This window comes from Siphateles boraxobius, unplaced genomic scaffold, assembly GCF_051911475.1.
Source record: "Siphateles boraxobius isolate OS27281-9 unplaced genomic scaffold, OSU_SipBor_1 130, whole genome shotgun sequence".
Lineage (NCBI taxonomy): Eukaryota > Metazoa > Chordata > Actinopteri > Cypriniformes > Leuciscidae > Siphateles > Siphateles boraxobius.
The window spans coordinates 827,967-842,500 of NW_027508734.1; the positions used below are offsets into that span (position 1 = coordinate 827,967).

At 38.5% G+C, this 14,534-nt stretch overlaps 1 protein-coding gene across 1 annotated transcript in view; it reads left to right on the forward strand.

Moving 5' to 3' along the window:
* LOC143736725 (putative C-type lectin domain family 20 member A) overlaps positions 1-14,534 on the forward strand; it is a 40,230-nt gene that overhangs the window by 23,600 nt on the left and 2,096 nt on the right. Inside the window, exons 4-5 of the mRNA XM_077227369.1 lie at positions 9,595-9,936; positions 13,063-13,151. Of these exons, the coding sequence (XP_077083484.1) occupies positions 9,595-9,936; positions 13,063-13,151 (431 nt within the window). The remainder of the gene's footprint in view (positions 1-9,594; positions 9,937-13,062; positions 13,152-14,534) is intronic.

The following is a 14,534-nucleotide window of genomic DNA, read 5'->3' on the forward strand; positions in this document are numbered from 1 at the left end:
CGGTGAGACGATCCTGACTCTCGTCCGGAGAATCATCAGATATTTGTCCTAGGATGTCTGAAGTGTCCATCGCCAGGAACCAGCAGGTAAAAAGTGATAGAAATATCGTCGATTTAAATTTCATGCTGAGGTTAGCTGTAAAGCAGGTGCTTGTGAGCAGTTTAAGCATATATCCCGGCGGAGGTGCCGCGTATATATATCCTTCCGGTCTAATAGGAGAACGGTAGTGGTTGGAGCGATTTGACAGCTGACCGCGTCAGCTGATCGCAGCCTATGCACGTGGCCTGTCTGAACTAACGCTGTGCTCGATCATGACATGAGGAGAGGTGAGGAGAAAAAAAGGCAACCCCCAGACTATGCTCCTGTAAGGAGAACAGACTTGGAACAGGAAAAAAACACCTCAGCAACATTAGCACATAAACAGTACACTCTACAAACAAGACATTGCAACACGGTTGGGAGTGGGTGATGCAGGTAGTCCAGCCCAGGCAAGCAGCATCCGGTCCTTCAGCCATTATGGCGCTGGTCACAGACCCGCCTGTCAGACATGGGGTACGAAGTGGCGAAGGCGTGGGATGGGGTGTGGGGCAGGTGCATATCTGTGTATGTGTAAGTTCATGTGTGTGTAGGCCTGGAGAGAGAGTCGCTAAGCCAGCACCATAATCTAGGAGCCTCAGTCCGCAGGATTGTCATAGCGATACACAGCAAGTTGACATGGAGACAACCTTGATCAGGTCCATACAGAGTCAACAATCACCAGGTGTCTGAGGAGTCGGGGAAGGAATGCAAGAGCGGCTCACTGCAGTGCTCTTCCGGGAGAGTTGTTGTTCCAGCAGCGGCCTTGGCCAAGGCCAGTACTGGTAGGGGGGTGCCGAAACAAGATAAGATTGGGATTGTATGGTCTTGGGGCAAGTAGCCGCATTCAATTTATACAGGCTATTCTCCTGGTCCGTTTTGGTCTCTGAAACTATCCATTTGCCTTTGCAAAGCTGTGAGCTTCTCCATGATGTTATCCATATTGTGGTTCATAGACCCAGTCTGAGTGCTGACAGCTCTGCCCACCGCTTCAATCATCATGGGCAGCCTTGCGGGGCTTTTGACAGCTGTCACCGTCTGCTTAGTTCCTCGATAAACCAGGGCAATGCCTAATCCAATCAGCAGAAGACCTGTTATCATGGTGCAGAATAGGTAGAGATCTTCAACGTCCTCCACGGAAAGAGCCGCCAGACACACGACCCACCACCTTTCCCACGCATCCATCGTGTAGCCAGCTGCGAAAGTCCCGGCAGGGCAGTCAGGTACCCCCGAACCAAAGCTTCTCGTCGAGAAGATGGTGTCAATTGCGTTGAGAGACCAGTTGATCAAATCCATAATTTCTTGGTTTTGGAGAGCAGTGTCGCGAGAGTCTCTCAAAGTACAAGACAGTACACTAGACGTGACGAAATAAGCGAGGTAAGGGGAGGGAGAGGGAGAGAAAATGCGACCGCCTTCGTTGAGAGCCAAGAGGGAAAAAAAATCACAAAAAAATAAATAAATTTAAAGTTTTTTCACACAAAATTTCAATTTGAAGTGTTCAATCCAGTTGTTTCAACTTTTGTAGAGTTTTAGAATGTTTGAGCAGTGTGTATGATTGTCCAGAATCTGGCATTATCTAAACATGAACTGTTGATGACGCATTCATGCCAAGAAACGAATGGGAGTGATCAGCAGATACAGAGCTCTTTAATTCGTGATCAACCTCCGTTTTATTGTAAGATGAATTCAACAAGGCATGCTGTGTCTTTGAAGCAACAAAGGCTAAATAAATTGTTACCGTTTTTTTTCGTGATTTGTATGGATGACACGCATCGACATATACAGTATTATCAGCTGTATGATGTGTTTTTACCCTGAAATGTTTAATTTCGAGAGAGACCTGGCGCGCGCAGCAAGTGAGACTAAATAAACTTGCTAAAAAGAGATCCAGCGCCAGAGAGGCAAAGAAAAACGCATGTTTTTAATTTATGTTTGGACTATTTTCGTTTTGTACTGTTTTATTTGTTTAATTTAGCTGCAATTTCTTCGGCAATACAAATTTAAAATGTCGCAATAACAAATTTAAAATGTCGCATTTGTTAAATGTATGGATCTGTTTTTGCTAAATTTCTTCCGTTGCTATGGCCTGGTATCACTGTCAGTCATCTCAATTTCGTGAATTATTCACAAAACAATAATTTAGCAGATTAAAGACCAGCAGTCAAAGTCTGTGCAGCGGCTCTACAGGAATGTAACAAATTTATGTTGTAATGTGCCATTGATAATTAAACAAAATGCCTGACTTTAAATAAATAAACAGTTAAAAACTTGATAATAAACAGTTACCTATTTAAGCATCAAGAACGGTAAAACAAACGCTGTTGGCCAAAATTGGTTAACAGCATGTAGACTACAGTGAGATTCGATCTCAGATCACTTGAAGCTCCGCGAGGCTCATGTTGTTGCGTTAACCACAGAGCTACCATCCGAACGCTGTTAACGTCTTATGCTCCTGCAAAGCCTCACTGATGTAGCCTAATATGTTTCATAATATGTTTTATGTTGCAATGTTTTCATTATTTATTCAATTTCATTTCAGTATTGTGATTATGAATTATTTTAACTACAATGTTTCACTTGAATTCATCTGCTACCAGCTTTCAATCGCTCTGAATGAGCCGCGGCGTGGCGGCAGATTATGCAATAGAGAGTATAAACGGACACTTTTCAAAGTCTGTGACTGCAGCGCCTCTTGGCGGTAAAAGGTAGCAAATACACACCCGCAATTTTACCGCAGTGGGAACGGCGGCGGTATAAGTATTATTCTGGTTGAATACCAACTGCAAGACTGCCGAATGACTAAAGAAACGTTGTCATTAAGATAGTAGAAAAATATGGTTATGGTTACACTTAAAATAGTTACAAAATAGATCTATGAGATGATAATACTCATATCAATAATTGTACCCAGCATATATGTAAAATGTTACCTGAGAGATAGATAAAGAGAGAGAGATAAAGAGAGAGAGAGAGAGAGAGAGAGAGAGAGAGAGAGAGAGAGAGAGAGAGAGAGAGAGAGAGAGATAGATAGATAGAGGTAGAGAGAGAGAGGTAGAGAGAGAGAGAGAGAGAGGTAGAGAGAGAGAGAGAGAGAGGTAGAGAGAGAGAGAGAGAGAGAGAGAGAGAGAGGTAGAGAGAGAGAGAGAGAGAGATAGATAGATAGAGGTAGAGAGAGAGAGGTAGAGATAGATAGATAGAGGTAGAGAGAGAGAGGTAGAGAGAGACTTTAAGCTTATTTTAATTTACAGACACTTATAAAAAAACAATAAATATTATTACAAGCATTACATAAGAAAACATTAAGACAAAGCCTACCTACATATACATAAATAGGTTATTTACTCACATTAAAATTAAAATTCATAACATGATATCATAACCTCTCTCTTCATTTGGTTGACATAAAACACCTTTAATACCCCACAAAGAAAAAAAATAGTCAGTATAATTTACAAATTCATAAAACTTGTACTCCAAAATTAACCTGCTTTTTACCAAAGCCTTAAACATATGTAAAGGATCAATTCCTCCATTAAGAAGTGCTTTATTCTTCCTTGTCAGCCAAATTGCCATTTTAGTCTTACCAAACAAGAAATTAAGCAAAACTGTTTGTGTCTTGTTTGAGGCACTATATTTTGGTCCAAAAGCAAAAAGTCCATTTGTAAAGTGAAAACCAAACCTACGACTCAATTCTCCTAATACACCAAACAATTATTTTAGCCTTAAAACAACCAATAAAAATATGAAAAACAGTTTCTGAAATTCCACAAAAAGAACACTCTTCCTCTTGCAAAGGATTCAAACGTGCCTTATATCGATTTGTTGCGATTATCCAATGTGAGATACGCCATTGCAAATCTCCAGTCCGTCTTATACAAGGACCTCCAACTACCTTTTGGGGAAGTACCAGGCTCAACAAAATCAGTCCACTTATTTTATGGAAGTTCTTTTAACGCTCTTAAATTGAGATATTTCACACAAACACAATAAAGAGCTTTCTTAGAAGTAATGTTAAAAAAAACAAGTTCAGCTGTCCCAAAAGAGAGCAGACTTCCTTCAAACTCCTGCCACTCTCCTACATCTACAGCCACACTGACCGTGGGGAAAACAATCTCTGATTCCTCAACTTTTAGTGGCAGAACAGGAAAAGATACTTGAATCTCAGCCAACAGTTTTTGCACAGTTCGAAGAGAACGGATGCCAGTCTTTAAGGCCAGTTCTTCTGCATTGATCCACTGGTCATTTGACCTAAGATGGCAGATCTTATGGACTCCTGCTCTCACCAAGCTTGTGCGCACAGTCCGTAACTCCAATATCGCACTGGGTATGTGAGAATTAAAAATTAAAGGTTCTTCAAGATCCCAAAGACTCTGTGTTTCAGAAATCTCTCTTTTAAATATAAAAATCTGCCATGCATTGAATACTGAGGCATAAAAAGATGGGAGCCCACTAAGATCCATTTCCTTTAAATTCATTAAAAAGAGATGTCTGTCCGAATTCAACCATCCCACTCGATTCAATAAGGCACAAGCCACTCTTATCCAGTTCTGAGACTGATGATAAAGTAGTCTCTGCGCAGTTTGCAGTCTAAAAGCTGCCACTTTAGACTTAATATCCATCAGACCTTGGCCTCCTTCATGTACCTGCAGATACAGAACTGACTCTCGTAGCCAATGTTGTCCAGACCAGAAAAAATTTACAAACAATTTTTGGACTCCTCCAATAAAATCTTCTGGCGGATTCAAAACAATTAATCTATGCCACAGGATAGAGGCGGCAAGATTATTTATAACCAGCACTCTTCCTCGATAAGGCAAAATCCAGTTCCATTTGGACAATCTGGCACAAACTTTGTCCTTCACACCTTCCCGGTTTTTTCTTTGGTAGTTTTCAGAACCCATAAAAATTCCTAAAAACTTAAAACCATTTTTTTTCCCACTTAACATGTTCAGGGATAACTGGTAAAGGCATTGTTTTATCATTACACCAAAACGCTTCTGTTTTACCCCAGTTGAGTTTTGCAGAAGATGCTCTCTCATACAATCCAATACTGTAATTAATAATATCAATATCTTTTTGTTCTTTCACAATTACAGTAATGTCATCCGCATACGCAGTTAGTTTAACAGGATGAAGATCATCACCAATGCTTAAACCAGACAACTTTTTTCTTAGTAGACATAGAAGTGGTTCCACTGCTAAAGCATATAGCTGACCTGACAGTGGACACCCCTGCCTGATACCCTTCTGTATGCTTATTGGTTGACTTAAACCACCACCAATCTTTAAAATAGAAGTAACATTCATATACAATAGTTTGATCCAAGAAATAAAAACATTTCCAAACCCAAACGCATGCAGTGTTTCGAACAGAAAACCATGGTCAACTCTATCAAAGGCTTTTTCCTGATCCAGGAACAAAAAACCTATATCCACTTCATAAAGTTTAGAGTAGTTTAAAATATCTCTGATCAAAAAAATATTGTTATGTAATGTTCTTCCTGGAATACAATAAGACTGGTCTTGATGTATTATATCACCCAAAACATACTTCATTCTATTGGCCAATAACTTAGCTATTAGCTTATAGTCAGATGTCAGAATTGATACAGGCCTCCAATTTTTTAAGAGACTCAAGTCTCCTTTCTTAGGTAACAGTGCCAACACTGCCCGTTGAGAACTTTTGGGAAGTAGTTTATCTTTAAAAAATTCTTGAACCACCTCATAAAAGTCTCTTCCGATGATCTTCCAAAAAGCCTTATAAAAGTCCACAGGCAGTCCATCAATTCCAGGTGCACGGCCAGCGTTCATCTGTGTTACTGCATCAGTTAACTCCTGAAAGGACACAGCACTGTCCAGAGTCCGACTCTGCTCTTCAGTGATGGTAGGAAGCTGCTGTAATAATTGTGAAACGCATCCAGTATCAGTGTCCTCCTTTTTATAGAGTTCTGAATAGAAATCCACTGCAATCTTTCTCATTTTTCTTGAATCACAAGTCTGCAGTCCATCTGGTGTTGTTAAACAGTACATTTCATTTTGTTTCTTGAAGACCTTTTCTAAATTAAAAAAATATGAAGTGGGAGCATCCATGTCATGTATAGACATAAACCGGGACCTTATTATGGCCCCTTTAGCCCGAACTTGCAATAAAGTCTCAAGATCTTGCTTCTTTTCAGATAACTTTCCATCTAATGATGGATCTGAATGTTGAATCATTCCAGATGTAATCTGAAAGATCTCTTGCTCTATTTCAGCTATCTGTTGTTTAATTTTTCTAGTAGACAGGAAAGTAAATTGCTGACAAAAAACTTTTATTTGGGTCTTTCCTATTTCCCACCACTGTATCAAACTTTCAAAATCATCCTTTTGGGAAACCCACTCACTCCAAAGCAATTCAAATTTTTAAACAAAATCTTTGTTTTTTAACAACGCTACATTAAACTTCCAGTAAGGACTTTTACATTTTTGATTTGTCAAGGCAATATTCACTGAAATAAAATGATGATCTGATACACAACATGGACAGATTTTACACTCCATTAATCTATTATTCTCTGTACGCTTGACATAGAGCCGGTCAAGTCTCGCTGCACTAATCCTCCCTTGTGAAACTCTTGTCCATGTATATTGTTTTACAGAATTATTCTTTTCTCTCCACACATCTATAAAATCATTTTGAACAATAATACTTTTTAAGAAAGAAGCTGATACAGAATCTGGTTCCTCATTATTTCTGTCTAAAAGAAAATTGAGAGTACAGTTCCAATCACCACCGACAATTATAAATTCATCCAGGGTAAAACTTTTTAAATAATCTAACTTTCTGAATAACAAGGTTCTATCTGTGCCTCTGTTTGGAGCATAAATATTTATAAAAACAAATACTTGATTATGAATTTCAAATATTACAATCAAAAGACGCCCTTTCTCCAATTAAATTTTTGATAAAATATTAACATCAAGATTAGCTGAAAATAGGATAGCTACTCCAGCACTGATATTTGTGCCATGGCTCAAACAACTTTTCCCTTCCCACCACAAATTCAGCTCGGATTCATTATTGGAGTCACTATGCGTTTCTTGTAAGAATATTACATTATTGTCTTTAAGCCTAAGAAATTCAGATAGCAAAGGTCTTTTTCCACTATCCCTCAACCCATTAACATTTAAAGATCCCACTCTTAATATCTGCATTATAGGGGAGAGAAAAGGGAAAAGAAAATAGCAGAAAACCAAAGAAGTAAAAGTAGATCCCACATCCATGTGCTTTTATTTTTTTCGTTTTGACATTTTTGTCTGATCATTTTGAGTTTTACGTGCAGTCGTCATAAATTTTTTCAGCCTAAATCGTTTTTGTTTTGAAATCACATCGTAACCAACAGACTTCTGAGCAATCATTACCGATTTAACAAATTTATTACCATCAGCGAAGTGTTTAAAAACAATCAACTTTTTTCCCTTTATTTTGATCCAGAAAATCATTTAATTCTTCCACAGAATAAACGTCATTCGTCGACTGACTGTAATCAAACTCAGACCCCTCCGAGCCGCTATCACCTTCCTCCATCTGCGCCTCATCACTGTCTTCCTCTACTGTGACCGCAGACTGCACACCACTACCACTCTCATCCTCCACACCAGTGCTAGGCTCACTGGCCTTTACAGAATCAACTACCTCTTTCGGAACAATTGGGCCTCCTTTGTTTTCACCATCTTGTTTAGATAAATTAAAAGCACTCACCTCTGATTTTGAAATCTGTTCTGAAGCGTTTTGCTCAGTTGAGGATTTAACCTGGGTTGTTTCGCTGGGTCGAGGAACTCCACAGGTAGAAACAGTTGCCTCTATATTCTCCCCTAGAGTTTCCTGCCTCTTTTGTTTTTTTGCTGGAATCATTGTTTCTTTTACAATTTTAAGTCTTTTTTCTTTATCATGATTTTCAATATTCTCAGTGCGATCTACGTGTTCCTCAATATTTCCGTCCTTCACTACATTCTCCGTCTGTTTTTTATGCGGGCAAGTAAATCTCTTATGCCCCAAATCTCCGCAATAAAAACAACGCATACTATCTGTTGTCGCGAAAATCATGTACAAGCTATCTCCATGTTGTATGCGAAAAGAGATTTCCAAAGTCTTAGAAGGGTGCATTTAAAAACATGAAAACATGTCTTCGAAAAGACAACACATGTTTCAATGCAGCATTTTTGCATCCAATTGGAACTACTTTGATGGAACTAGCAAACATACCAAATCGACTAAGTTCTTTGGCAATCTCTTCATTCGAAATGAAAGGAGGCACGTCAGAAATCGTCACTTTAGTAGCAGGTGCGCGCAACGGCGTTATTTGCACCAAAGTGTCGGACACAACAATTCCGTTTTCAACAAGCCTGTTCACTAGATTTTCCTCTTTCAGGAAAACCACGACGGCCTTGTTCATTCTAGAAGCCGAGACAATTTTTCCATGTCCTACAATTTCTCCCATTGCTAGTAGAACATCTTCTACCGTAAACACTTGATCCGAAGCAACTTTACATCTATTCTTGATTGAGAAACCAGGCCCTCCCTCACCCGAGGGAGACGCCATATTTTTCTAAATCAACGAACTGATTTGTTTTTGTATTTTTTTTCAAAAGGTATAATAAGTGATAATGAATAAGAAAAAAAAATAAGAAAAAAACACCCACCATAAAGAAAGAAAAAAACGAAAACGGGAGAAAAAAAACGCACCGCTCTAACACCCCACGCTACACCACACCCACACTTCCCAGCATGCAACACACGAGAGAGAGAGAGAGAGAGAGAGAGAGAGAGAGAGAGAGAGAGAGAGAGAGAGAGAGAGAGAGAGAGAGAGAGCGAGAGAACCCCAAGAAAGAGACCCAGAGCATAAAAGAGCAGAGCAACAGTTACAATCTTCTTTTATCCTTTCCCTGACCATCTGACTAAAACCCAAATGTGAGACATTCAGACTGACCAATCAGATAATTACAACTTCCCCCATTGTACTAAAGGTGTGACAAGTCATAGACCCAGGAGTGCACACATCTTACAGGCCTGATCACTATCAGCCCCTCTGAGCCTGTGGGAACTCCAAATGGTTCTTGTGGTAGAAAGAGGGGGTGGAAAACAGTAAAATAAATGTCTTTCAAAGCAAATGTTCATTTCAAATTTCTTGGATTATTTTCAATCCTACAAAGATTTACAGCATTTTATTTAGAAATTGCAAGTAAATTTCACAAATAATTACAAAGAAATGCCAAGTAACGCATTAAATTAAAAATTATGAATTAGAATAAATAAAATACAAGTTTTCTTGTAAAACACTTATTTACACCTTTGAACTATGCCTTTATACTCTCATGTTATCCATGCTGGATCCATGTAAATACGGAAATATAATAAAAATAGTGACTTCTGGAAACAAATTTTGGCATTTTTAAAAGGCTCACACTCGCTAATCTAGAGAAAATGATTTTGAAAATGAGAGTGTTATGCCTTTGATATCTTGACTCTGTTTTTCACAGAAAAAACCAATGCAACAGAAAAACTGGTTCTAATCAAAATTGAACAGACGTGGTTCAACGCTCAGAAGTATTGCAGAGAGCATTACACAGACCTGGCCACTGTTAGGAGTCTAGAGGACAACAAACAGATCGTCAGCTTGACAAATGCTATATGTAATCCCTGGATCGGACTGTACAGGGAGTCTTGGAAGTGGTCAGATCAGGCCAACTTCACTTCCTCAACCCAACTCACTGCTCAGAGACTCTACGGGGGGAGCCAAAACTGTGCCGGTCTTTATTATTATAGTAATTCTATTGATGAATACTATTGCACTTCACTTCATTACTTCTACTGCAACACTGGTAAGTCCTTTACTTTTGTTCTTTCGTTGTTTGTTGACAAAAACGCAAATGCTAAAATGTATAGATAGGGATGCACTCCAAAACCCTCTTTAAAGGAGCATTGCGTAAGTTCTGAAATTTCTAACCGTTACTGACACCAGTGGCCGTTAGAGAAACTGCAGCCAGTCTCATGCTCGTTCTCAGGGCGCACACTCGTATGAGCACGACCACAGCAACCAGAGAGTTGTAAATATATCTTACCTTAGCGGTAAAAAGAAAGCCAGCTCGTGGTCTGTTTTTATACCCAGCGCTGGAGCACAAAGTGGCACAACAGAAACAGATGTCATGTCTTCGCCTTCCTGATGGGAGGGTGACCAGTAATATTATGGAGATGAGGTTTTTATACCCAGCTCCCTCCAAGAATCAAATGCCGCTCCGATGTTGACTCTTGTCTTGTCTTTGCCCGACGCCGGTCACTCTCTATTTTGGCCGCACTAGATAAGGCTTTTTTTTTTTTTTTTTACTTACGAGGAGTTTCCGTGGGTGTCTGAATTGTGCTGGAGGCTGGTCGCTTCTTTCCGTCCGCAGTTGCCGCTGCTTACTAATAGCTGCCGTACGGATGTAAGCCCAAGTAGACGAGAACGCGCATGAAGTCACATTTTGTGAATTTTCGCGCCAATTCGAGCCCAACTCCTCCACACACAATTGAGTCTACAGGCTGATAGAGGCAACCGTGGTGGACATTAAGGTGTCATTCTTTCTATTACATTATGGTTGGCTCATAAATGTACAAATGTACTCTAGCTTAAGATTTTTTTAAGTAAAAAGCTACACATAGCCCCTTTAACCACTTAGGTCCGAAACCTGAAAATAGCTGTTTTTTCCCCAAAATATTCACAGTTCTCTGATGTTGGTTAATGGTCACATGACATGCAGATAAAAAACTAAAATATTTAATCTTTTTCATAATAAGTGTTTTATTCTAAAATCATTTATTTTAATTTGACACTTTGATATAATTATATGCTCCCATCTTAAAATCGGTTCCACATTTTTGCTCCGATTGATCGGCCGCTGATCGCTGGATCGATTTCGCGATCGATAATGTCTTTGGGAAGTTTGATCGACGGTCTCTATAAAAGCCGATCTCGTGCTGACTGTAATGATGCAGCAGACTCAAGGGGATCCATTTGCAGCTTTTATTGAGTAGTCAAACAGGCAGGAATCAACAACAGCGAACAGGGCAATGGTGAAAAGGCAAAGACAAACCAGATAACAGGCAATGGTCGGGGCAGGCGGCGAGAAGCAAGGTCCAATAAGCAATCCAAGTCGAGGTAGGCAGAGAACGATCAGAAACGGGTTACACAGTCCAAGGTCATGGTAATAAACAATCCACAAGGAGAAACGCTCAGAATTGACAGCCAGGAAAGTCAAAACTTTGCACGGGTGTGGTGCGTGGAAGTGGTTTATATGTGTGTGTGTGAATGAGATGCAGGTGTGTGTGTAATCAGTGCAGTGCAGGTGTATGGTGTAATCAGTCCAGGGAGATGCAGGGAAATGTAGTCTGTGATAACCCAGGGAGTGCGTGGCTAATCGTGTCACTGACAAAACGTAAAGAACTTCACAGCTGACACAGGGATTGTCACTTGCACAATCGAGGCAGTGTCGCATCGTCACTAAAAAGATTTACAGAATTAGCATGTAAACAGTCGGTTTTTTCTTAAGTGAACAGTTGAGAAAGTTGTGTAACAGTATATTGGATCCGTGCATTTGGTCTTAAAGTGACAGCACCCTAATATTCCTTCTGCTTTCTCTGATTTTTTTAAATGTCTTTTGTTGTTTGATTAACATTAATTCTAGGGATGCACGATATATTGTCCACCGTATCGGTATCGGCCGATATATGATTTTAAATGTTGTCGTTATCGGAAAATCTGGCCGATATATATATATATATATATATATATATATATATATATATATATATATATATGTCAAGTCAAGTCAAGTCATCCTCATTTATATAGCGCTTTTAACAATGTAGATTGTTTCAAAGCAGCTTTACAGAGATAAATAATGAAAAGGGAATAAAGGTGATAAATAATGTATTATTTCCTTCAGCCGAGATGCTTCAGATGTGCACTGTTCACTGATTGTTTTGAATGGCTTGAGATATGATTGGAATCACTTAAAAAAAGGGAACTAATGGTTTAGAGCAACATGTACAGCGCGAGTCTGTCATATCGGCTACATAGAATTATCAGAGAACATTATAATTGTGTGTTTGGGACGTGGCTTTTAATGGTAAGACTTTTGTTTTTGTAATCAGGCTCTCAAAAATTATATACAAATTTGGATTTAGATTTATCAGCCAATATATCGGTTATCGGCTTTCAAATATAAAGAATTATCGGCAAAAATGTTCATATTAGTCCATCCCTAATTAATGACACTCACTGCTCTTAAATGACTCATTTTTGCAACCCTAATAAATTGTAAGGATTAATCTGAATTATTTTTTTTCAGGGAAGATCATCCAGTTCATTTTATATTTGATTCCTTATTAAATTTCTTTATTATTTCTTCATTCAATGCTACTGTTAGACCTACCTGAAAAAACTTACAGGGCTGTTTATTTGATTTGTATCTTTATTCTATTTGTGCTACTGCTTGTAAATTGTTTCTATGTTTTTATTTTATTACTGACGGTTTACTTGTCTTGTTTGTGAATTCAGTTCAGAGTTATAAATCAGGATTGTGCTGTGTATTATAAGCTATTGTAAAAACAAAAATGCACAGCATGATCAGACAATTAGGAGAGATAATTATATATTTTTTTGAAAATGTCTAAAGGACCCCTCAAATAAAAATAAACCCCCACAAGAGTCACTTAAGGAGGGATTCCCCCCATCTTCAAAAATTAAATCCTGATTCTACATAATAAAAAGAAGTCAAATAGATCGGTATCGGTGATCATATCGGCAGATTCTGCTTTCTGTGATCAAATCCATAAATCCTGATCGGAGCACCCTTGTTTTTGGTCAAAGGGGTTCGGCTGACAAGAAGTTTGGGAATCTCTAATCTAAACATTCACAAAGTAAGAAATAGTAAAACATAAAGTAAGATATTATGTGTGTTGTCCTGCAGTGAAGAGTAAGCAGCAGGTGATCCGAGTGCAGGTCAAAGCCAGTGAGGATGCGGACGACGCTACATTGAGTGCACTCGTCTTAAACAAGGTGGGTTTTATAATACTCAACAGACTCAAATTAACTCTAAAATTCGTAAACACACAAAAACAAAAACATTGACTTGATTGGAACAAGTTAAATGGTGCTGTAAAGAATAGTCACTTGTGCTCCTCGCGGTCAGAAACGAGCGCATTGGAAATGAATGAGAGAGTTTCCTCTAGTGGAAGCGTTTGGAACTGCAGCCGAACAACATCTCACTGAAAGAGCATTTTTTAAGATATTGTAGTGTTACAAATTTATTAAATGTTTAATTGAGGTTCCAATACAATAGTATATAAACTGACAGTGTTACTTCCAAAATGTAATACATTATACATTACTTGTTACCGTTATTTAAAAGTAATTCATTACCTTACAATATTACTGTCTCAGAATTGTAATGTGTTACATTATCCTGTATTACTTTTGAGTTACTTTCACCAAAATAGCTATACAGTAGTAGAACTTAACATTCTAAGGCGGTAACGATATGCGATATGAAACCGAAATCGCGACACTCAGATCCACAAACCTGCAGAATCGCGACACAACCCTTCCAACTCCAAGAGTTATCCTTCCCGTCCAGATCCAATGCTACCACATCTTTAAATTAGCCTACTATTAGTATTATTTGAATTTTGAAGTTAACATAAAAAAATAGTAGACCTACACCACAAAACTAGTTGAGGATAATTTTTTTAAAATTGGGGAATTCCAGTGTTTTGGACGTGACATTTGCAGTCAAAACGTGAAATATAAATTCTCAGAAAATGCATTTAATACCAATATATTGAAACATCGGTTTATCCATAGGATACCCCCTTAAAAGAGTCCAGACATTAGAAAATATCAGTCTACATATGTGTTTTATATTTAATATGAGGTAAATACACACTCATTCATGCGTGACAAAAAAAATATTTAACTTTTAGGAAGCAAAATATTTTTTTGTAATTCTGTGAATTACACTGCGCAAATCAAAAGTAATATACCCACCGGTTGAAGAAGGGTTGGCTCTCCACAGAACATAAAATATTCATTTTATTTTATTTTTCGCATTTATGAGGAAAAACAATGTACGTGACAGTTCTCCGTTACGGACGCGACCGCTCTGAAGCGCCACTAAAAGACTGTTTTAAAACTTTCACAGAGACCTCAAACAGAAGACACAAAGCCTTTCTTTAAAGTGTATTTCGATTTGTACTAATTGTATCTTAATTTTAATCAATGTTTCATCAACCAATTGCCTGGATTTAATAAACAAGAAGTAAATATAGCAGACAATATAGGCTAATCACAACACGGAGGCGCCTGCGCGTGAACTGGAGCGCGTCTCATAAATTAACCGAAACTCAGCGTATAATAAGGTTGCCTACTTCACAGACCAGAAAA